Source organism: Plectropomus leopardus, chromosome 7 (genome assembly GCF_026936395.1).
Source record: "Plectropomus leopardus strain MGB_pleo_1.0 chromosome 7, ASM2693639v1, whole genome shotgun sequence".
In the NCBI taxonomy this organism is placed as follows: Eukaryota; Metazoa; Chordata; class Actinopteri; order Perciformes; family Serranidae; genus Plectropomus; species Plectropomus leopardus.
Window position 1 is genome coordinate 1022467 of NC_142182.1, and position 25119 is coordinate 1047585.

Consider the following 25119-nt stretch of genomic DNA (forward strand, 5'->3'; position numbering starts at 1 on the left):
TGCAACATTGTGGTGTTTTTGGCTGTCTTTGCGACTTTCTGTGTTATGGCGTGATTTGGCACGCTATTTAACGCAGTTTTGAACTATTTTGGACTGGTTTTGGGACATGCCATTTTTTGACATTTTTGCCTTACTATAGCCTTGGTTTTTGGGTCATTTTTCCGACACGCAACATTATGGTGTTTTTGGACGTTGTTACAACTTTCTATGTTATGACGAGTCTTGGAACGCTATTTAATGCTTTTTTGAACTATTTTCCGCTGTTTTTGGGACATGCCATTTTTTGACATTTTTGCCTTACTATAGTCTTGGTTTTTTCTGTCATTTTTTCAACATGCCACATTGTGGTGTTTTTGGCTATTTTTGCAACTTGCCGTACTATAGCCTTGCTTTTTGGGTCATTGTTTTAACATTCAATATAATGGTGTTTTTGGCCATTTTTGCAATTTTCTATGCCATTGTGTGTCACGGCACACTATTTAATGCGGTTTAAAGGTGTTTTAGCTGTTTTTTGGATATATAATGTTTTGCCTGTTTTGCCATACTATAGGGTCATTTCAACATGCTATATTATTGTTTTTTGCCCATTTTGTAATTTTCTATGCTATGGCATGTCTTTGCACGCTATTTAATGCTGTTTTGGGGTGATTTTTCAACATGCCATATTATGGTGCTACTTTTTATGCTATGGCGTGTCTTGGCACGCTATTGAATGCTATTTTCAACTACTTTCAGCTGATTTAGGGACATGTAATTTTTGGACATTTTTTGCCATACTATAGCCCTGCTTTTTGGGTGATTTTTAGATATGCCATATTTGGCCGTTTTTGTAATTTTCTATGACATTGCGTGTTTCAGTACAGTATTTCATTTGGCCTTCAGCTATTTTTGTGACAAGTCAAATTTTGACAATTTGCACTTAAACAGCTGTTTTAAGCTGTTTTCAGCTGCTTTTAGAACAAAACGTTATGCTTTTTGGGTCACTTTTTCAACATGCCATGTTATGGTGGTTTTGGCTGTTTTTGCAACTGTCTATGCCATGGTGTGTCACGGCACACTGTTTCATGAGTTTTTCAGCAATTTTCAGCCATTTTCGGGATATGTCATTTTTAGACATTTTTCGCCATACTACAGCAATGGTGTTTTCATTTTTTGATTTTTTTCGAAATGCTATATTACTGTGCTATGACTTGTCTCAGCACGCTGTTTTAAGTGGTTTTCAGCTGTTTTCTGGACATGTCATATTTTGACATTTTTTTCTTCAGTCTCAGTCGTTTTTTCGACCTTCATCCATAGCCCTGGCAGAGGTCGTCAAGAAGTTTATTTTGACTGTGTTCCTCAGGGAGTCCTGTGGGAGGTACTGAAGGAATACGGGGTACCAGGGTGGAAGTTGTGTCTCCATAAAAGTCAAACACGTTTCCAGTTGCCGTTGGCCTCCACCAGGGTTGTCCCTTGTCATGATTTCGGTTTGTGATATTCACGGACAAGATCTCAAGCTGCAGCCAGGGGGACGAGGGGGTTCAGTTTAGGGACCTCAGAATTGCAGCTCTGCTTTTGCATATGATGTGGTTCTGTTGGCTTCATCACACCCTGACCTCCCAGCATGCACTGGTGCAGTTTGCAGCCAAGTATGAAGCAGTTGGGATGAGAGTCAGCACCTCCAAATCTGAGGCCATGGATCTCTGCTGGAAAACGGTGGACTTTCCCCTCTGGATGGGGTAGAGTTGCTGCCCTGAGCGAAGCACTTCAGTTGTCTTGGGGTCTTGTTCCTCAGTGAGGGTAGAACAGAGTGTCGGATGGACAAGCGGTTTGGCGCGGCGTCTGCAGTGATGCAGGCTCTCCGCCGGACCGTTGTGGTGAAGAAGGAGGTGAGCTTGAAGACGAAGCTCTCGATTTACTGGTCCATCTATGCTCCTACCCTCACCTATGATTACGAGCTCTGAGTTGTGACCCAAATGAGTTTCCTCGACAGGGTGTCTGGGCTCAACCTTTGAGATACAACGAGGAACTTGGACATGCAGGAGGAGATCGGATAGAGCCGCTGCTCCTTCGCGTCAAAAGGAGCTAGTTGAGGTTGTTCGGGCACCTGATCAGGATCCTCCTGGGTGCCTCACATCAGAGGTGTTCCTGGCACGCCCTACTAGTATTTTTTTTTTTTTTTTTATCAAACGTTTTGATTATGATGAAGAATTTCACACAAAAAAACAGAAAAATTGTGGTATGGTATGTAGAAAATTTTGATTTGAAAAACAAAACATAAAATATGTCAAAAAATTTCATGAAAAACATCAATCTATAGTACGATAAAAAATATATCCAAATGCCCATGCCGGGTCGCCATACTGTTTGACCAGAGAAGCCCGACTTAGTTTGTGTTACATCGGCACTAAAGAACAGACCAAACCTTTCACCAAAACACTGTACAGTATTTATTTTGTTCATTTATACAAGTCTTTCTTGTAACGTCAATAATCTATAGTTCAAAAAATAGATTTTATAGATGCTTTTTGCCATTACAGATTCATCCAGGCCTTTTTTTTTTTTTTTTTTTTTTGCATATTTTAAAAGAGGCTCTGAACTGGTCTGAAAACAGACTTCTTTATAATCCTGTGACTGACGTCCAGATTATCAGGAGAGTTTTCAGAGCACTTCAGAAAGTTTCTTGGATATTAATTTCACTTCAGCTACTATAAAAAGCTCTTAGGACTAAATTTACCGTTAAACTATAAGCTACGAGGAAAGAAGTTTCATTATTATTATTATTATTATTATTACTCTTTTCTAGTGGAGGATTCTTGGAAAGCACTTCAGTCCAAATAAACACAAGAACATCAAATTAAAGTAACAGTGAAAGGAGGCCAAAAATCAAAAGGTTTGCGTGTTTTGGAATCTCTGGGTTTTTTTATGTGTTTGATGGAAGACGATTGTTCAGCTGGAGGAAAAGAAAAAATCCTGCCATCTTCCTCTGTACATCCTTTAGTTTGGCTTCTTCTCCCCTGGAGAAACAAAGGGAAACAGATGGCTAATTTAAACCACTGAATCAGCAGATCAGTGATCTACAATCAATCAATCAATACCAACCATTGCTCTGATTAACTCATCTGTCCCTCTCTGATCTTTCATGGGTTTTGAGATTTATTTATTTTTTGCATCAGAAATGTTTTTGCACATTCGCCAAGATTTTTGCACCAATGATTGGAAGTTGTTAGAAAATGCTGCTAAAGAAACATGACGCCAGTTGGAGGTGCTATAATTGAAGCCAAAATATTCAATTTTGAAAAGGCCACGCCCCTCACACTGTCACTCGAATTGACTTGAAATTCGACACACAAGAAAGACCAGCTCAACGCGCTGTGCAAAAAAAGCCAATAGACGCTTTCACTTCTGCCTGACTAGATTTTCCACCATTTTTTATTTTTGGAGAAACATATTTTTGACATTAACATTAGCTCCTCCACCGCAGGTCAGATCTGCACTAAATTTTCTGTGAATCATCAATGGTCTAAGCTTATCAAAGTTTGTCAAAAGCTCATAGACATCTCATTGTGTTTTGAAAATAATGCAAATGACCAGAATCAGAAATCAGACATTGTTTGCCTGGTCATCATAAATTGATTGAGATGAACTTTCAGCTCTCACCTCTGGGCTTCTTCACTTTGGGGGAGCAGGGTTTGGACACCTTGACGGTGGTTTGACACTCTGCGTTGAAGAGCGCTCGCTTCAGAGTTCCTGACCGGCTCTTGGTGTTGGTTTCGGCGTCACAGGGTCCCCAGGGGCCAAACTTATACTTACAGTCACCTGAAGGGAAAACACAACAGTTAAACCTTCATGACAAAGGGGTCGTATGGTGTTGAAGAGTCTGTCGTTCACTGTGAAAACTTTGATACTGTGGATGTGCTCAAATTTCAGCGACCCTCTACAGGAGGCAAAATATGTTCAATAAAAAGCACATTATTAAAATGTCTTCTCTCCATGACACCTTTGAGCTCTGACACAAATATACAATGTGTTCACGTTTTTCTCTGGACCCGATAAAAACACAACAGAGTGCGTTCATCAGAGGAAGTATTCACATCATTTTACTGCAGTAAAAGTAAGAATACCATGAATAAACTGTAAAGTAAGAAATTAACTGAAAATGTCCCCATTAGTAAAAGTATATAAGTATATTTTGTAAAAAAATGTATTTGTTTTTTTTTGCAGATCTGATTCATAATTGCAAAATACTTTTAGAGTTACCGTTTTTTTTTAATTTGTGGAAGATGTTTCATATTTACAGATTTTAACACACTTTAACACAGATTATCAGTGTGTTCACATGCTACGACTGTCTGAATTCCAAAAGTTTGAAAATTCCTAAGAAATCATTCGTATGTGCGACAGCTTTGCAACTTACACCAAACTGTAGGACAAACTTTGAAGAAACTTTTGTTCACTTGGTGGTTCAAATCCATCACTCTGTTTTTTTTTTTAATCAAAAACTGTCAAACTAATTAAACTGATCTTCTCTCACATGTTTTGCTCAGTTGACACCAAACTTGCTTTAGGGCGTCTTCAGACTGTCTGACACAAACCACTGACAATGATTTTTGATTTATTCAAAATTTAGCAGTGCATCACTGTAAATGATGTAAACATACTTGCAAGTTCTTGCTGAAGAAATCTTTATGGTTCATGACAAAATAATTTAAAAAATGTTTTTTCTAAAAAAAGTGCTGTCATGGTAGATTAAGAATGTAACATTTCAGAATTGTATCTCAAAAACTAAATTTTTGACAGCATTTTGAATTATACGCTCATGGAAACTATTGTAGTCTGTGGGAAAACAGCATCTTTACATCAGCTTTTCAAATATAGATCAAATCAGTCTTTGTAAAAACAAATGATCAACATCTCTCTGCTGTCTGGATGAAGTCTGAAAACTCTCAGATTTTAGTCTTTATAAGTGATTTTTTGGCAGCAGTTTGATATCTGCCTTTCCATGCACAGACAGCTGATATCCCGCCCCTGCTGGTCATCTCTGGTTTCTCTCTTGGTGTGGAGCTCACTGGGATACTGACTTGTTTTTGGTGTCTGAGGTTGTGAGTTCAAGCCTCGTGTGATGCAGAATTCACATTTTAATGCCGAGTTGTTCGTCGTCTTCCTATTTGTCTGCCGCTTGCTGCTAAAAATGCCCGGCCCCCCACCCATTGCTGTGCAGTAGCTATAATTTTGTACTTGTGGATGGTGTTTCTAATTATCACACAGACTGTCTGTTCACACAAATATAGAAATAGAAATCTGTCTCTATAAGTGTGTAGTTAGTAGGCATACAGTATTTTCTGAGTCTTACTGATGTCCTTTTTCCAGTTGCACGGGATCTTGCAGGGGATCTTGTCGGTGCGATCTTTGCAGGTGGCCTCTCTCAGACCTTCTCCACAGTCTCCATGCTCTGGGACACACTTCCCAAACTGAGTCTCTGCAGCGGAGCACTCTGAGGCGGGCCGGGATTTATCATGTTTACCACCTGCAGGAGCACAACACAACTCAAAGCTCTGCTGCACAGACAGGAGATGTCACAGTGAGGCTCAAACGTTACACAGAAAACTGGTGTCTGATTGGATCCGGGACATTCGTGTTTCAGTGAATTTGAGCTACAACCTGAGCCCTGTTTTATTCGGTTTTTGTTGGTTTCAAGTGTCTATTCAGAGAGGGTCTGTTTATTATAAGAACACCATCAGTTTCATAGGATCTTTGTGCTCGACGTGTTAGTGTCGAAGAAACAGAACACCTGCACAGGCTGAAATCTGAGCTCGAGTCTGAGGACCAAACTAACCAGTAAAACCAGAAGAGACCCCCTGATTTCCAGTTAATGCTCAGAAGAGTCACTCTTTTTATCACAGCAGGAAAAACTTGTCTCACTTTTTAACCTCGCTGAGAGCTACATGCTGCGCATTCCTGCTGTTGGGAAATGCATTCTGGGAACATGAAGTTCACACAGAGGTAGACAGAGGAAACGGAGCTCATTACCAAATAATAAAAAATAAAACTTGTCATCTCCAGATGTTTGTTGTTGGTTTTTTTTCTAATATCTGACCTTTGTGAGGTTTGGCTTTCCTGTTGGCCTCTGCGGTGAGCGTCAGGGCCACAAGCAGCAGCAGCGTCACTGAGAACAAACTTTGCATTCTGCAGAGACAAAAACATTCAAAAGACAAGACCATGAGAAAAAAACGCAGATAAAACAGTCAGAAAAATGTGAGCAAACTGCAGCCACGATGCAACGTTCAACCAGCCATAAATACCCCGAGTCTGAGATGTTAAGGGTATTATCTGCAACGTTCAGATTTTACATTTTCATCATTAAAACAAAGATACTACATAGATAACAAAGAAACTACAGAGATTCAAAACAATGTCAAAGAGACTGCAAAAAGATGCAAACAGCTACAAAAAAATTAAAGAAACTTCAAAGACTACTAGAAGGAGATACAAAACAATTATAAAGAGACTACAAAGAGGCGCAAACCAGCCACAAAGACATGCATAATAACTACAAGGAGAAACAAAACAACCACAAAGGGACCAAGACAACTACAAACAGACACAGAACTACACAAAAATGCAAAACAATCATGAAGATATTTAAAAGAACTGCACAGAGAGGCAAAATAACTTCAGAGATTCAAAATTACTACACCAAGATGAAAGACGATTACAGATGAGCTGAAAAGTAACACAAGAGATGCAAAACTACAAAGAGACCCACAAAGAGACCTACAAAGATGCAAAGCAACTAAGAGATGCAAAACACCTACAAACAGATGCAAAACCACTACAAAGAGATGCCAGACAACTACAAGGAGATGAAAAACAACCACAAGGAGATGCAAAAAATGCCAAGAGATGCAAAATCAGTACACCTACAAAGAGATGCAAAGAAACGACAAGGAGATGCAAAAAAAATAAATAAATCAAAAATACAGAAATGCAAAACAACTACACAAAGGTAACAAAGAACAACTAGAAAGAGATGCAAAACAACCACAAAGAGACTGAGAAGATAAAGAGAGATGTGTCTTTCACTCTGGGGTCCTGCTCTTGTGTGGGGGGGGCTCTTGTTTTTTTAGAGAAATCTGTCAGAGACACATTTTAATGTCACACAGCTGACTTCAACACGTCCACCTGAGCAAAGAGGTGTTTAACCTGAAATTACAGAGGAACTCTCTCGTTTATCGCACGTTTTTAACCCGCCGTGGTCTCGACGTTTGGCTGCGTGCTGTGATCCGGCCCGGCTGGCTCTGCTGCTCGGGGCCAGATGGTCCAAATTTAGTCCAAATCAAATCTGCTCCCTTTTTTCAGCTGCCCCCCCCAAAAAAAAAATCTCACAAACACTTAAACCAAATAATCTGACTATTGTGGTGAGAGCAGCAGCGGGATTATGAAAGTAGGCTAATGTATTCGGATATTGTTCCTGTTCTCAGTACGTGCACGCACACGCACACACTGCACACACACGCACACACACGCGCACACACACACACACACACACACACACACACACACACAGCTGTTATTATTCTGCACATATTTTCACTGATTTCTCTCGTCGTGATTAAAGCGTTTCTTCGCTGTTTGATGGTGATGGCAGCACCCATCAGCTCAGAGGAGGAACGCAGCGCGGGCTCTCGGCTCTACTCGGAGAAAAAAAAAAAAAGTGAGTCAATTACCCATAAAGCACCTCTCTGCCTCTCTGTTGTCATTGTGCTGAGAAATGACAGACTCCTCTTTCAGGCCTCCATTAAAGCAATGGTCCTCTTTCACATGTCAGCTGGCAGAGCAAATCCTGCTCCTCTCGCTCCTCCTGCGGCCTTTTATGAGGAGAGAACCGGCTCTCAGCAGGCCTCCAGTCTGTCCTCCATCAATGAAGAAGAGGAGGAGGAGGGAGCAGGAGGAGGAGGAGGGGGAGGCCAAGCAACGTCTGAAAGAGGCCTTTAGATTTCCCCTCAAAAGAATACTGATTCATTGGGCCAAAACAAAGCCTCCTCTAGCCTGGTTTCATTTCTCTAAAGCCCAACACAGATTCCACGCCGTGTCTTCGGAGCTCTGACCCCCACCCCCGCCCTGAATAGAAACTCATTTGCATAAGAAAACAATGAAATCTTAGCGTGGAGAAAAGGAGTGGGATGCTCCCTTTGGTTCAAAACGAGGAACAACATTTAGAGGAACTTCCTCCTGAATCTCCGAGTTCACTCTCACATCCGGAGGCGAACATGAAACACAGTTTCAACATGTCAACACTTTTTCAGAGCTCCATGTTGCACACCAAAAAAACCCTCCTGCCGTCTGATTGCATCAACGTTTAACTGCAAAACAACACCAGAAACTAAAAATCCACATAACGTTTAACCCTTTCAACCTGAGCAATGATTTTTTCTTTTTTTTTCTTAGATAAACCAATCTTTTTTTTTTTCAGGTTTTGGAGGTTTTAATGCTTGTAAAAGGCGTCCAGGTGTTAAAGAGTTAAAGACATCTTGATTCTCTCAAACTTTTTTCAGTTGGTAGAAAACTTTGGAGAACGAGGAGCTGCTTTAATGAAAATAAAAAATCTAGAAATGCATCAAAGAACTTCATTTAACCGTCTGAAAACTGGACTGACATCACTTTCACCAGCCTTTAACCTTTATAACAAGAGAAAATAGTTTTGATTTTTTCAAAAACATGAGAAGAGAGACGATCAGCGACTTCACACTTTAACTGTTGTGTCGCCGTCTCCTTGTGTTTTTAAAAGAGATCAAACCAACATGTTTTGTTCTGGTTTCAAAGGGTTAAACTCCTTCAGCTGGTTAAAACACAGATGAAGAACAACATGAAGCTGACGCAGCCTGCAAACATCTGCACACTTCTGCACAGCAGCTCCTTTTTTTGGAGGATGTGGATGATTAAAATACTGAATGTGAGATAATTATTACACATAAACTTAAAAGAAACTGAAGACAAATAAATCATCTTAAAAATAAAGTCGGAAGAAAAAAAACACAGCCAATGAAAGTTCATTTTAAAAAGCAAATAATAAAAAAGAATTAAAAAGCAAACAAACAAAAAGAAAAAGAAAAATTCTGAATCTGATATGCAGAGTAATGAATTATTATTATCATATGAAAAACTGGATTTTTAAGAACACAAATTAAAGGTAAATGCATCTGTATTTACGTTCAGCATTATAAAGTTATTCAAGATATTTTCAATATTTAATTATTTGTGATGTCAATTTTCTGAAAGATTAGACTTAGTTATTTTCATTAGTGACAAATCTACGGATAAATGTAATTATTACAGATTAACCTTTTAAACTGAGGCTTGACTTTTTTCAAAAACACTGAAAGGCAGTGAGCAATAAGAGAAAAAAATGACCCCAAAATTAGTAAAAAGTAAAGGTAACAAGGAATTTGTTTAAAATAAAAACACCATGAAACAATGCTTAAAAATTATATTGTCATAGCAAAATGTCAAAAATAGAATTATAAATTCACAGCTTTTTTTCTTTTTTCCCTAGACATTTTACCCTAGCTCTAAAAAAATCAAAATCTGCTAACTTCTTACAATTTGTGAAACATTTATTACTAAAGTATTTATTGCCTTTTTTCATGTTTTTGAAAGAAATGGCAGCAGTTTGCTCAAAGTTCAAAGGTTTAAATACTCGAGAAAAATAACTTCGCTCCACGTTTCAAAGAGTTAAATAATGTCGAAAAAAATCTGAAGCATGTCAGAAAAAATGCTGAAGTTGAGGTGAAATATTAAAACGTGTTTTCCTTTTTCTATTGTCTGTCCAACATTTCAAACCTCAAAAATCACCAGTTTAATGATCTGCAGACTAATCTTTAAAAATCATCACACCGAGGAAGAATCCGAGTATTTCTGCTAAAAAAAAAACTGACTCAAAGGATCAATCCATTATTAAAAATGTTGAATGAATCATCTTTTGATAAAAAGTCTTTACAGTTTCTGTTTCTGAGTCTCTTCAGATGAATTTCACAGATTTTATGAAAATTTGTGTAAAAAGAGAAAAACTTACTTGCTGAGCTCAGAGGAGCAGCCGGTCGATCTGTGGAGTCGTCGCCTTCTGTCGCTGCTTCAGCTGCTGCTGCTGGTACACCCCCCTAACACGCACGCACGCACGCACGCACGCACGCACACTGCACACACGCACACTGCACACGGACAATGCTGAAACCAGCCTCATGGTGACATCACAAGCTTTAATCCTGACGAACAAAACAAGCTCATTAACATAAAATGAAGTGTGTGTGTGTGTGTGTGTGTGTGTGTGCTTGCAGATGTGACATGTAGAAAGAGTGTGCGCTCTGCCACTGTACAGGTAAAGGCGTGTGTGAGCTAATATTTACTCATGCTGCTTTAAGAGCTGCATGTAGATGAGAGTTCAGATGAATCCCAGGTGTGTGTGTGTGTGTGTGTGTGTTCAGGTGTGTAATGGGGAACGCCTGGTTTAAGTGGGACTGAGTCACACAGTGAACTGGGTCAGAGGTCACTCAGGAAGTCTCAATGTTCAGCTCACTGACTGCTGCTGCTTCAACGACTACTACCATTGTTTTTTTAAATTATAGTACAAATACACTCTGTTAAAAGTAAAACTACTAAGAAATCAGAGGAACTCAATTCTGCAGGAACTAACAACCAAAACCCTCGTCTCTTAAGTTCCTGAACTTTCTCAAAGAAAACAAATTCATAGTGACCTTTGACCTTCAACCTCCAGATTCTGATCAGCTCATTCCTGAGTTCAAATGGACGTTTGTGCCAAATTTGAAAAAATGTCCTCACTGATGGACTCTGTGAATAGTTTTTGTCCTTTTAGTCTCCATAAGGTGTCAGAGACATAAAACATCAAAATAGAGCTTGTTGATCAAAAAAAGAGCCAGAGGAGGATCCCCCACACCCCCGACAGAGGACACAGCTGAGACACTGATGTCCTAAAATCACAGAAATGTCCTACAGTCCTAAAAAAAAAATGTGAAATTTTAGAAATGTCCTACAATCAGAGAGACATCCTAAAATCGGCTGTAACTGAAGGCTTTCTGCCTGCGAATGATGATTTTCCTCACAGAGAAGTTGTTACCGACATGCTTTTATTGCAGGTCACTCAGAAATGATAAAACCAAACATTTATTACTCGAGTATCACACAGTATGATGTCGCTCTTATCACCAACACAGACGCCATCGCTTTGGCAGAATCTGGCCGAACGCCGACGAGTCGTCTCAGCGTTTTTTCACACACAAACGTCACGATGAAAGCGTCCAGAGCTGCTTCACTGTAACAGACCAACGAAAACCTCATATGTTGAAATATCTAAAAGTTCAGACCGTCGACGACTCGCCTCACCGAGTTTGATCACAAGCGAATTTTTATCTCTACAAATAAATCATAAATACTTAAAATTCATCAGTGTCTAAGTTAAATAGCCAGAGTGTGAACAAACACTTATTCCTGTCGAGTAAACGCAGACATCCAAAAGGTCACGAGAAGCCGGAGAGAAGACGCGTCTCTGCAGCCGCTCCGTCAGCTGCGGCCAAAGCGTCATCGTGCTCAGCTGCGGACGCATGAATGCCGTCACTGTTCGCTCAAAGCTGCTGTTGTTCGGCTCCGACGGCGACTTCTGTACACGTTTAACACACACGCACGCGTCAGAGTGCTAATGTTCACGCCATAAAGACACATTCAAAACGCCGTCCGCCGCAGATCTGAGCGCCTCTGTTTGATTCACTTTAGTGTCCCGAGGCTTTCACGCTGCTTAGTTTGGACTCCAGCGGCGTCCACAACAGAACATCATTTCTGCTCAGACATGAGACAACATTTAGATTAACCCCTCTTTCCACCCGCCGCCGCCGCCGCCGCCCTCTGACAGCAGAGAGGAGGAAGAAGAAGAAGAAGAAGAAGCTCTAGCTGATTGGCTGCTGTGGAGTTTAAAACACACTTTTGTCCTTTGACTCAAGTGAATACATGAAAAGACAGACGCATGTTTTGGGACAGACGTGGTGGACGTCAGACCGCCGTCTCCTGGTCCTCCCTCTGGATCATCTGGTAATGTTGGCGGTTCTCCAGATACTCGGACAGCTCCTGGTCGTTGGCCTTCTCCGCGCGACGTTTGGGCGTCTCGCCCTGAAACATAAACATTCAGACGATCCGACCTGAAAAACAGTCTGACGCCAAATCGACCCGAAAAAAAGAAAAACAAAAGATGCAACCGACACTTTGATATAACAGCAGGAGACAATAAATCTAAACTATTAGATCCAAATACCAAAGGACTCACATCTGGCCCCTGATAGGGCCCCTGGTGGCCCCGAACCATTTTAGAATGGACAGAAAAATAAAGACATTCGCTCTGTGAATAGATTTTGTCCTTTTAGTCTCCGTAAGGACGATCCCCCACACCCCCGACAGAGGACACAGCTGAGACACTGATGTCCTAAAATCACAGAAATGTGCCAAAATCCTAAAAAAAAACTTTTGAAAGAAATCAAGCGTGCGCGTGTTCAGCTTTCAAAGGGTTAATTGTTTTGATCAACTACAATCTGAAATGAAGCTCTGCGGGTTTTCTCCGTTTTGGCTGCACAGCAGGAGGAGGCACGGCTCATAAAAAAAGAGATTTAAAGGGACAGTCTGCTATTTCGTGAGCATATAAAATGAAAACATTACAGATGCAGAAAAATTTACTGCAAAGAAAAATATAATATGAAAAACAATTCAGCTGCTGTTAAAGGTTAGTCTGTCCTACAGAGGGTGATGACGGACGGACGGACGGACGGACGTGTGAGAAACGAAGGAGAAAACATAAGAGCCTCTCCTCCGACCCTGCAGAGAATCTCGGCTTCACACCAACACTTTACACACTAACACATGAACTCTTTTCTTTTGCTGGAACGAGGAAGAAAAAAAAAAACTCTCGATTATGGGCTGCTTCCTGTTACCACTAGCTTCACCATGGCAACGGTGAGCCGCGGCCTTTGTGTGTGTCGGAGCGAAGCCGGGGATCCTGCGGAGCTCCGTTTCTCAATGACACACAACATTAATCACTTTAGAGAAGTGGGTCAAATACTGCTGGAGATCCTTGAACAGCGTCGGTGGGACGGCTCAGACTGGTGGTCGTCACCGCGCCTGAGAACGCCTCAACGGGCCGCAGCATACAGCGGGATGCCGCCGCGTAGAGCAGGAAGCTGTCACATACAACGGAAAGCTATCACATACAGCAGGAAGCTGTCACATACAACAGGAAGCTGTCACATACAGCGGGAAGCCTTCACATACAACAGGAAGCTGTCACATACAGCAGGAAGCCGCAGCATACAACAGGAAGCTGTCACATACAACAGGAAGCCTTCACATACAATAGGAAGCTGTCACATACAGCAGGAAGCCTTCACATACAATAGGAAGCTGTCACATACAACAGGAAGCTGTCACATACAGCAAAAAAGCCGCAGCATACAACAGGAAGCCACAGCATACAACAGGAAGCCGTCACATACAACAGGAAGCCGTCACATACAACAGGAAGCCACAGCATACAACAGGAAGCTGTCACATACAACAGGAAGCTGTCACATACAGCAGAAAGCCGCAGCATACAACAGGAAGCTGTCACATACAGCAAAAAAGCCGCAGCATACAACAGGAAGCTGTCACATACAGCAAAAAAGCCGCAGCATACAACAGGAAGCCACAGCATACAACAGGAAGCCGTCACATACAACAGGAAGCCGTCACATACAACAGGAAGCCACAGCATACAACAGGAAGCTGTCACATACAACAGGAAGCTGTCACATACAGCAGAAAGCCGCAGCATACAACAGGAAGCTGTCACATACAACAGGAAGCTGTCACATACAGCAGAAAGCCGCAGCATACAACAGGAAGCCACAGCATACAACAGGAAGCTGTCACATACAACAGGAAGCTGTCACATACAACAGGAAGCCGTCACATACAACAGGAAGCCATCAAATAGTGTGTGTGTTACAGGTGAGTGTGTGTTTGAATGTGTGTGTTACAGGTGAGTGAGAGTGTAAGAGTGTGAGTGTGTGTGTGTGTCTGTGTGTGTGTGTGTGTGTGTGTGTGTGTGTGTGTTACACATGCATGTGTGTTTGAATGTGTGTGTGTGTGTGTGTGTGTGTGTGTGTGTTACAGGTGAGAGAGTGTATGTGAGAGTGTGTGTGTGTGTGTTACAGGTGAGTGTGTGCTTGAATGTGTGTTTGGGTGTGTGTGTGTGTGTGTGTGTTACAGGTGAGTGAGTGTGTGTGTGTGTGTGTTACACATGCGTGTGTGTTTGAATGTGTGTGTGTGTGTGTGTGTTACAGGTGAGTGAGTGTGTGTGTGTGTGTGTTACCTGCAGGTCGGTCTTCATGAGCGACGCTCCGGCCTCCACCAGGTAGTGGCAGATGCTCCTCTGACAGGAGGAGGCGGCTTTATGGAGCGCCGTCTCTCCTCTGAAACACAGTTTTAAAAACTCGTAAAAACCAAAAACGAAGTTTCAGACGTTTGTGATGAAGAGGAGAAATGATCCAAACAAAAGATTAGGAGAAGAAACTCACGTCTCCCTCTCAGTTATGTCCAGGTGAGACGTCGGCACTAAATGTAAAGAAAAAAAACAAAATGCAAACACAATTCATCAGTAAACGTACGGAGAAGTTCATCGTTTTCTTTAGATTATGGCATGAACGACATGTGAAACACCGGATAAATGGACGAAATACTCTATAGGGAGAATACCAAATATTCATGTTTGTGAAATTTTTAAAAATGTTGCTGGTTTTTTTTGTTTGCAGATGATGCGTTTTTTTGTTTCAGAGTAGAAAAAAAATAACATAATATTAAAATTGAAAAGTTTTAACTTAAAAGGTGTTTAAATGAAATTATTGTTAAATCTGAGTGAAATTAAATATATAATATATATATATATATATATAATATATAACATTTAGAAGAATATGTAATAAACCAGGGATTAGACAAATGAATAAATAAATAAATGTTGCATAACTTTAAAAAAAACAATCAATAAAAAAAAAAAATAAATAAAAAACCAAAACCAAACAGAAAGCCTATTTCCTGCAGAGACGGTGTGCGTGCAGAGAGGTCTCGGATGTTGGATGTCGGGTTTGAGAGTCATCGAGTTCGGGCTGATAATCCGCCCGTTGTCGTCGCAGCTGCGTGTGACGGATCCCGTCTGTTCACACGCTGCCGCTGCAGGTTTCACATGTTTCACATCATACAAACACGCCACACATTCACACCTGTCACACAAGAATCTGACTTTAACCGCCGCTGACGCCTGAAAACGCTCACGCATACCAAACTAACCCATAATTACACACAGGTGCATCATGGGAAAGTCTCTGTGCAGCAGACTCAATGATGATGATTATTATTATTACTAATTAAAACTTTTAACTCTCTGAACTTTTCTTTCAAAAATCGAGATCGAAAAAAATCACTGAGCCGCTTGGAAAGAAATGTTCCAGAAATTGCAACAAAAATAAATCAATAAAAAATGGAGATTTAGAAAATTATTTTTAAAAAGCTGGGGGAAATGTCTCAGGAAAAAAAACATTAAAACTGTGTTTATAATTAATATTAAATGTAATATTTAAAATTACATTGCAAATTTATAATAAAAGTTAAGGCAGTTTTTCTTTTTTGAGTCGATTACTTGTTTTTTTTAAACACATTTGTTTTGTATTCTTCACTAATCTCTGCAAATTTTCGTGAAATTTCTAAAATGATTGCTCATTGGCTTCTTCCCATGTTTTTGAAAGAAATCAAGAATATTTGTTTATAGTTCAAAGGGTTAAACTATATTATCAGTATTTTCAATGACAATGACTGTTTAGAGGAGCCTAGGATTTTAGGATGTTTTTAGGATTTGAGGACATTTCTGTGATTTTAGGACATCAGTGTCTCAGCTGTGTCCTCTGTCGGGGGTGTGGGGGATCCTCCTCTGGCTCTTTTTTTGATCAACGAGCTCTATTTTGATGCTGTTTTATCTCTGTGACACCTTATGGAGACTAAAAGGACAAAACTATTCACAGAGTCCATCACTTTATTTTTAGTGTACGTTACAAAATGTTTGGGGGGCCACCAGGGGCCCTATCAGGGGCCAGATTTGGCCCTTGGGCCGTCAGTTGAGCATCATTCTCATTAAGTTTGGGTATGATGAGGTGAATCGCCGTCACACTTTCTGGACTCTGTGACCTCTTAATAAGATAAATGTCACCGCGCCCGGAGATGCTGTTGGTGTTCAGTTTTATCGCTCTAAAAATAGACAGAATAAAATTGTGTCAAAAAAACAAACAAAAAAACCCCTCTGATAAACAGAAAAAGATTTATAAATGTGAGAAGCAATGAAAGAATAAAAAAACACAAACTCTGATTTCCTGTCGTGAAACAATAAAACCTAAAAATAAAAAATGGAATCTGAAATCACAGAAACACCATGAGCTGCTGCTGCGGCGCCCCCCGGTGGTGACATCACCACAAACCGCAGTGCAGGCTGGGAAAATCTGAGCTGAAGGAGAGAAGATGAAGAGACCGAAAACCACACGAAAAAAAACCTCGACCTTCACTACACAGAGAGAGAGAGAGAGAAGAGAGGGAAAAAGAAAAAAAGGAAAACAAGAAAGAGAGAGAGAGAGAATAAGAAAAGGAAAGAAAAAGAAAGAAAGAAGAGACAGAAAAAAGAAAAAGGAAGAAAACAAGATGGATAGATAGAAAGATAGATAAACTGCGTCAGACTTTAACAGGATTTTCTTTCACTTTTTCTTAACAAAACTTAAACCTTCAGAGTCATCTGAACCGAATCAGAAAAGAAACTTTTTAAATCTTCAGATAAACTTCAGGTTTGTGTTTTTTCAGAAACAGTCAGAAAAACAAAAACGCGACTGCAGAAATAATTCACATGAACACACAGCAGGTTTTTCTCCCATTCAACCGGTTTTATTACAGTTTTTATAGATTCTATTTTATTTCTGTTTAAAATGTGTCTTTTATGTTGTTTTGTCTTTTTTTTATGGATATTTTCATGATAATGACGCGTGATCCTGACACAGCAGGTTTTTCAGCGACACGTGTGAAACGTTACATCATACAGACACGTACTGTACACAGTCCACATGATCACACTGGTCTGGAGACACGTCTGTGGGACGGACATCGGTCAGAAGGATAATTTAACGGGACAAACTTCTTTTTTCCAACACGAGACAATAAAAAGACGCTGACCGTAAAACCTGCTGTCAGAGACAAATTTATGTCTTTAAGTTTCTCTGCAGCAACTTTAATTATCTTCACGTTCAAACCTTCTGTGGAAATGTGAGCAGTATGTTCAGTATGTGCTGCAGTGATGCTCAACTTAACAAGGGGCCAAATCTGGTCCCTGATAGGGCCCCTGGTGGCCCCCAAACATTTTATAATGTACCATAAAAATAAAGTGATGGACTCTGTGAATAGTTTTTGTCCTTTTAGTCTCCATAAGGTGTCAGAGACATAAAACAGCATCAAAATAGAGCTCGTTGATCAAAAAAAGAGCCAGAGGAGGATCCCCCACACCCCCGACAGAGGACACAGCTGAGACACTCATGTCCTAAAATCACAGAAATGTCCAAAAATCAGAGAAATGTCTTAAAATGCTAAAAATGACCTAAAATCCTAAAAATATCCTGAAATCCTAGAAATGTCTTGAAGTCTGAGATATGTCATAAAATCCTAAATGACCTAAAATTTTAGAAATGTCCTCATGTCTGAGAAATGTCATAAAATCCTCGTTAAGTCCTGAAATCCTGAAAAACATACTTACATATCTGAAATGTTTAAAAATACTAGAAAAATCCTGAAATCCTAGTAACTTTCTAAAATCCTACAAATGTCCTAAAGTCTCCGAAAAGTCCTAAAATCTGGAAAAGGTCCTGAGATCCTATGAGCCCCTGAGCAGAGCAGAGGGTGTCCCTGCTGTATATGCCCTGTGTTTTATACATTCAGTGGGCGCCGTGTGCACGGCGTGCGACTCACCGTTGTCGATGAGGTACTTGAGGATGTCTTTGCTGCCGGCCTCCACGGCGTGATGCAGCAGCGTGCAGCCGGCCGCGTCCTGCAGCAGAATGTCCGCCCCCTGCTGGTGGAGCTCCGTCAGCTGCACAACAACAACAACAAATACATCAACAACAATTAAAACTACAACAGCAACAAATACATCAACAACAATTAAAACTACAACAACAACAAATACATCAACAACAATTAAAACTACAACAGCAACAAATACATCAACAACAATTAAAACAACAACAACAAATACATCAACAACAATAACAAATACAATAACAAATACATCAACAACAACAAATACATCAACAACAATTAAAACAACAACAACAAATACATCAACAACAATAACAATAACAACAACAAATACATCAACAATTAAAACAACAAAAAATTCCTCAACAACAATTAAAACAATAACAATTATAACAACAACAACAAATACATCAACAACTAAAACAACATAAACAACAACAAATACATCAACAACAACTAAAACAACATAAACAACAACAAATACATCAACAACAATTAAAACAACAACAATAATTACATCAACAATTACAACAACAACCGCATCAACAACAAAGACATCAACAACAATTAAAACAACAACAACAGAGTGAGTCGCTGCACTCATCACGTTCAGCTAAATAACATCAGAATTAGAGTTAAACACTCAGACAGAAATGAAGTCAGCATGCAGGGAAATTAACCCTTTTTAAGCTGAGCAAAGTGGTTTGATCTCTTTCAAAAACATGGAGGAGGTGCAGAGTGGAGGAGGAGCAGAGTGGAGGAGGAGCAGAGTGGAGGAGGAGCAGAGTGGAGGAGGTTCAGAGTGTAGAAGAAGCAGGGTGGAGGAGGTGTAGAGTGTGGAGGAGGAGCAGAGTGGAGGAGGAGAAGCAGGGTGGAGGAGGTGCAGAGTGTGGAGGAGGTGCAGACTCACTCTGTTCAGGTCTTCAGTCTTGATGCAGCGGATCAACTCTGCATCTGAAAAACAGACAAAAACACGAAGCTGAGAGTCGCAGCTCGGACACAAAGTGAAAAAGTCAGATCAGGAAAACGAGGAGAAAAAATGAGAAAAAGCAAAAATCAGGAGTTTAACCCTTTGAACTGTAACAGAAACGGTCGTGCGGTGGCTACGCTGGTATTTGTCTTTACTGTGACGTCGTTTGGAGGGACGAAAGGCAGATTTATTAGTCTTATTTTTAAAAATCATAGTTTACAAAATTAGTATTCTGGAGTATCTTCAAATATGTCATATCCCTAAAATCTTTACAATCTGAACTAAAAGGTTATAACTAAAAAACTGATTTAAGTACTGAAACTGTATCATTTAAGACATAATACAGAAATCTGGCATGTTTTTTTAAAGCAGATTATTACCAAATAAAAAACAAACTAACATATTGATCCAAAAGATTTTTAAATGTAGAAACATGAACTAAATTTTTCTTAACCCTTTGAGACCTAAATTCACGGCTAATTAGTGAAAAGTACAAACAATTATCTGAAAATTGCTTAAAAATTCATATAATTTTGTGACATAATTATGAATATGAAATTGTGATAATTCTAGTTTTTGTCTTGATTTTGTCTCGTTTTTCTGACATAATCATCTCCTGACTCCTCAGTGATTGGTTTAACTTTCTGGCCTCATGTTTGGGATTCTGACACACTGCATCTTATTAAACGTATTAATTTTAAAAGTATTAGAGCACAAATGTATCACATGACGAGAGCTGACGAACATCATGAGAAACTTTTACCTTTTTCGGGGTCGTGTGAGGTAGCACTGGAGGGACTGTCAGAGAGAGAAACACAGTAAAGTAAAAATCAGTAAAATGTTAAAACATGACGGGGATCGTTATTAATGTGAATGAAAAAGGAATATTTTTTTAATTTTGATTACATGCCTCATGAGTTACAGATTATTTCAAAGTATTTTTTCAATCAATAACTGAAAGAGGAGCAGGCAGCCTAAATCCACCAAAGTGAAACCCTGAATAAAAGCAACACCAAAGAAACAAATTCAACAAATTCATAAAAAAATATTAGTTTTACATTATAATTTGTAACCATTTCATCTTTTTTTAAACTCAACAGAGAAAAATATAATTTCAATCTGCACTGAGTCTATTCCATAATCTGACTCCCCAAAACTGAGATACAGTATTACACTATATTCTAGATTTTACAAAAATTGTTTCAAAAATGAACAGCCCTCATGAATTATAATTTCCTTCTCTCAATTAAAAAAGAAGAATACGACCAAAAGGATTTTGTTTACAACTCGAAAAAGTGTTTCCAAAGTTTTTAAATACTCAGGGTCTATAAATGTGAAGGTGCCGGATCATAACAGCCAGATTTATGGGAGATCCTGAGAGCTCTTTTCTGAAGTTTAATTATCGGCTTTAAATGCATATCCCCAAATTCAACACACACACACACACACACACACACACACACACACACACACACACACACACACACACACACACACACACACACACACACACACACACACACACACACACACACACGCGCGGTGATGGAGTCGTACCTAATGATGGGTCTGAAATCAGCGAGCGTCGTGTTGGAGCGATGGACATTAATGATCTTTGCTCCTCTCCTTCACATCACAGAGACAGCGAGGACAAGATGGACAGAGGACACGTTCAGAGGCTGCTGCAGCTCATGGTACCAAAGGAACACTGTATGTCAGTGATACTCAACTCACAGCCCAAGGGCCAAATCTGGCCCCTGATAGGGCCCCTGGTGGCCCCTCAACCATTTTCTAATATACAATAAAAATAAAGTGATTGACACTGTGAATAGTTTTTGTCCTTTTAGTCTCCATAAGGTGTCAGAGACATAAAACAGCATCAACATAGAGCTTGTTGATCAAAAAGAGGCAGAGGAGGATCCCCCACACCCCCGACAGAGGACACAGCTGAGACACTGATGTCCTAAAATCACAGAAATGTCCAAAAATCTGAGAAATATGCCAAATTAAAAGAAAAGAGCTATAATCCAAAAAATGTCTTAAATTCTTAAAACTTCCTAAAATCCCCAAAAATTCATAATATATTAAAAACACCTAACATCCAAGAAATGTGCTAAAATGCACTAAAGTGCCCCAAAATCCTACAAACATCCTAAAATATAAGAAATGTCAAAAAATCTTAGAAATGTCTTGAAATCCTAGCAACTTCCTAAAATGTGAGAAATGTCCTAAAATCCAACAAACGTCCTAAAATGCTAGACACGTCCCAAAATCTGAGAGATGCCTTAAAATCCTAGAAACGTCATAAATTATAAGAAATGTTCTAAAATCCTAGAAACTTCTGTCCTAAAATTGAAGAATCGTCCCCCGGTCATTTGTGAAAGTGGCCCCTGAGCGGAGCAGGTACCATGAAGTTCTTAAAGCCGACAGACAAACTGAATCCTGTGATTCAAAATTCAGTTTGTCGATTCATGGAAAACAAAAATGTACACAAACGTCCATCAAACAGTCAGCTGTCAGCCAGGGCCGGCTCTACCCAATCTGGTGCCCGAGGCGCCCTAACCCTAACCCGCACCTCTGCACCCAATACCGACACATCATGTGCTCACACATAATTTAGGAACATGTCACTGTTTATTTATTTGTAATGTTAATATATATATTTTTTTCTAGACAGAAAACACTAAATGAGGGCGCCAGTGGGCATAGAAAATTATTATTTTATTATTATTTTCCCTCGAGGCCAAGGGGGACTGGCGGCGTGGTGGCGCCCCTCCAGCAGATGGTGCCCTAAGCGACCGCCCATATGGCCTATGCCAAGAGCCGGCCCTGCTGTCAGCTCATGATAATCAGACAGACAGACAGACAGCGTGTATGTACGAATACACGCTGTCTATCTGTCTGTCTGACAGGCAGCATAAATACATACATATAATACATATGATGACGCTGATAACACGATAACAACACAAAATCTCACCGTGTGACAAATACATCGTCAATCTGCGCTGAACTTCACATTTCAGGTACGTTTGTTCTTTATCAGACAATTCTCAGGTATATTTTTTTAATAAAGCAAAAAAACTACGGAAAAACCTACATATACATAATCATCAATTACATTCATTTTTATTACATTAATTACACATTTAAAATTGTGTTCCAGAGTAATTGTAATTTTTAAACAGTTTTTAAAGTCTTGTTTGCCTTTATTTTTTTGTTATTTATATTTTTTTCTTATGTTTTTTGAATCTAATTTCCAGTGCTTTTTACTAATTTCTTGCTAATTTTGGGGTCATTTCTGCTTCCGTTGCTCACTGCCTTTTCACTATGTTTTTCAAAGAAATAAAGCCATTTTTTCTCACATCTCAAAGGGTTAATCTGTCAGTGTTTCATTCAGTGCTGGACCTGTTCGATCGAGCCAGAGACTCGAAATCTTCCATGTGATGGTGAGAGCTGATGAGCGCCATCAGACTTTAAAATGATGTGAAAACCTTCCCGTGTGTGTGTGTGTGTGTGTGTGTGTGTGTTGCTACCTGCAGAGGGCCGTCTTGGAGGAGCTCTGGGACAGAGCATCAGCCACCGAGCTGTCGCTGGAGATCCTCTTCCTCTGGAAGTCTCTTGCCCTGAAACACACACACACACACACACAGCTCAGAGGACAAGGTGGCGGCAGTGGTCATGTGACCCAGAGTGACCCGGGAGGCCGCAGGTTCAGACCAGCAGAGTTTCATGTCTCCTAACAAACAGCAGCTGCTCCGTCTGTGCCCCCTGACAAACAGTGTCCCCCCTGTTAATGTGTGTGAACAGGTGTGGGAGGGGCACAGGTGCACGGGGACAAGGTGAGTAAAAATACTCAAATAGTTATCGAAAGCAGCGTCTCACCTCGGAGTGGTGGAGGAGGCCGGTGAGCAGGGGAAGGCGAACTGTCTCTGCTGGTCCTGGTGCTCCTCAGAGTCCACCAGGTCAGGCATGCCGGGGGACGTGCCCACTGTCTCCTTGGCAACCAGCTCCGGGTCCAGGATGTACAGCTCCTCCTGAGAGATCTCCGTCACGTAGTTCAGGTGCTCCTGGAGAAAATGTCACGCGACCCTTTAATAACCACCTCCTCATCCAGCTCAGTTTTTTTTTTGACGCATTTCGACGCTTTTCACAAACATTCAACCTCTGAAACCTGAGAGAATTAATGTCTTTTTAAATTCTTTTTTTAATCGTTTTTTAAAACTTTTTCTTATCTTTTTTTAAAACGTATTTTGTATATATATATATATATATATATTTATTTATTTATTTATTTTTTACTTTTCTTTCTTTCATTTTCTTAAACTTATTTCCAAGTAATCCTCTTGTAACATTTTACTAATTTCTTTCTCATTTTTGGGCCATTTTTTGTTAAGTTGCTCACGGCCGTCTTTTCCATGTTTTTGAAAGAAATGAAGCCCATTTGCTCAAAGTTCAAAGGGTTAAGTAAGTTCAGAAAAATAAATAGCTTTTTTTTCTGTGTGGACGTGGAGGTTCAGTTCCCACCTGCGCTCGGTCGATCCTGTAGAAGCGATCTGCGGTCGTACCTGAAAGTCAGAGATCAGGGTTCAGGTTTCTCACAGTGAGTCTGAGGCGATCAGCTGAGCGGCGGTTTGGACTTACAGTCGAGGAAACACCACTTCATGGACAGCTTCTGCGACGACGGACACTCGCCCCTCACGGCGTCGCAGTCCTGACGGAGCAGAGAGGAAGAGGAGGAGTTAACTCTGCAGGTCCATGTGATGTTTCAGCCTTTAATTACTATAATTGTTAAGCACTTTTTCCAGGTCATTTCCTTATTTATTTATTTTTTTACTTTCTTTTTTTTTTGCTTAATTTTTTGTTTGGTATTTCATTTATTTGACTAATTTTCAGGCAAATTATCTTTTTAAAGCAAGGCAAAAATGTCGAGTGGAAAAAGAGAAAAGCTAGGAAAAAAACTATATTTAGAATTATCAGAATTACATAATTAAATTTTTGTTAGAAAAAAAAAGATTTAAGCACTTTTTCAGGTAATTTCCTTCAAGTTTTTTCCACGTCATCATGGACGTCATGTCCTCAGAGCTTAAGAGGAAAAGGACCGTCCAGACTGTTACCAGCTCAAAGTTCAGAGCATCTGCGATGGTATGGAGGGGTGTCAGTGCCCACGGCATCATGGGTAACTGCACACCTGTGAAGGCAGCTTGAACCCCAACAAGGTCCATACAGGTTTTGGAGCAACATATGCTGCCATCCAGATGACGTCTTTTTCAGGGACGTCCCTGCTTCTTCCAGCAAGACGGTGAGACACATTCTGCACGAGATCAGCTACAGACCGACCGGCCGGCCGCAGTCCAGACCCGACTCCCAATGAACGTACCTGGTCCAGGTTGTCGTGCAGACGCTCGATGAGCAGGCGGCACGTCTCCAGGTCGCTGTCCCCCGGGACAGTGATCACTCCGAGCGGCGTCGCTGCATGAATGGACGACACGTCAAGGTCAAAGTGACAAAGCTGAACGTTAAAGATTTAATTCAGCAATTTATGATGAAATTTTTCTGCTCGTGTCGATTCAGATTCAATCAATGTGAAAATAAAATGTTTCTTTATCAGGTTTGATCAGAGTCTCACAGTGACCATGTGACCACAGAGAGCGTGAACAAAGAGCCGCTGTCCTCAGGGACGGACGGACGGACTGACTGATTGATCCTGTTATTGACTGATTACAGTTAACCCTTCACTGACTCACAGGCCTCCTTCAGCTGGTCCTTGTCGTAGTGCAGAGCCTCGTACGCCGCCATGCTGATCCGGTTCACTCGGATCTGGAGCTTCTCAGGAACCGGCTGCTGACTGGGTGCACCCGCACGCACGCACGCACGCACGCACGCACGCACGCACGCACGCACGCACGCACACACACACACATACACATACACATACACAAATATATACACACACACACACACACACACACACACACACATATATACACAAATACACACACACACACACACACACACAC

General features: G+C 40.4%; 2 protein-coding genes across 4 annotated transcripts in view; both read right to left on the reverse strand.

Moving 5' to 3' along the window:
- Positions 1 to 2416: 2416 nt before the first annotated feature.
- Positions 2417 to 10962, reverse strand: mdkb (midkine b). The gene is made up of 5 exons (XM_088079562.1): positions 10052 to 10962; positions 6077 to 6165; positions 5333 to 5506; positions 3640 to 3798; positions 2417 to 2996 (listed from the first exon to the last, which is right to left on the reverse strand). The coding sequence occupies exons 2-5, from the start codon at positions 6162 to 6164 to the stop codon at positions 2977 to 2979; spliced, it is 441 nt and encodes a 146-aa protein (XP_087935688.1). The 5' UTR covers position 6165; positions 10052 to 10962; the 3' UTR covers positions 2417 to 2976.
- A 141-nt stretch (positions 10963 to 11103) lies between these two features.
- Positions 11104 to 25119, reverse strand: part of LOC121937826 (diacylglycerol kinase zeta-like) — a 50081-nt gene continuing 36065 nt past the window's right edge. For 2 of the 3 annotated variants that reach the window (XM_088079559.1, XM_088079557.1), the window contains exons 21-33: positions 24847 to 24947; positions 24480 to 24571; positions 23744 to 23813; positions 23627 to 23667; positions 22985 to 23169; positions 22636 to 22725; positions 20657 to 20725; positions 19863 to 19897; positions 19040 to 19083; positions 18061 to 18181; positions 14589 to 14625; positions 14384 to 14483; positions 11104 to 12153 (exon numbers count right to left, since the gene is read on the reverse strand). In XM_088079559.1, the coding sequence (XP_087935685.1) occupies positions 12037 to 12153; positions 14384 to 14483; positions 14589 to 14625; positions 18061 to 18181; positions 19040 to 19083; positions 19863 to 19897; positions 20657 to 20725; positions 22636 to 22725; positions 22985 to 23169; positions 23627 to 23667; positions 23744 to 23813; positions 24480 to 24571; positions 24847 to 24947 (1102 nt within the window). In that variant the 3' untranslated portion in view covers positions 11104 to 12036. The remainder of the gene's footprint in view (positions 12154 to 14383; positions 14484 to 14588; positions 14626 to 18060; positions 18182 to 19039; positions 19084 to 19862; positions 19898 to 20656; positions 20726 to 22635; positions 22726 to 22984; positions 23170 to 23626; positions 23668 to 23743; positions 23814 to 24479; positions 24572 to 24846; positions 24948 to 25119) is intronic. The other variant, XM_088079558.1, reaches the window with a different exon arrangement.

What these genes read in the sequence shown, in the direction of transcription:
- mdkb (XM_088079562.1), bottom strand. Translation starts at nt 6,164, where the DNA reads ATGCAAAGTTTGTTCTCAGTGACGCTGCTGCTGCTTGTGGCCCTGACG. An exon ending in CAACTGGAAAAAGGACATCA is followed by an intron (nt 3,799 to 5,332) that starts GTAAGACTCAGA and finishes TTTTCCCTTCAG; the next exon opens with GTGACTGTAAGTATAAGTTT. An exon ending in CAAAGTGAAGAAGCCCAGAG is followed by an intron (nt 2,997 to 3,639) that starts GTGAGAGCTGAA and finishes TTGTTTCTCCAG; the next exon opens with GGGAGAAGAAGCCAAACTAA.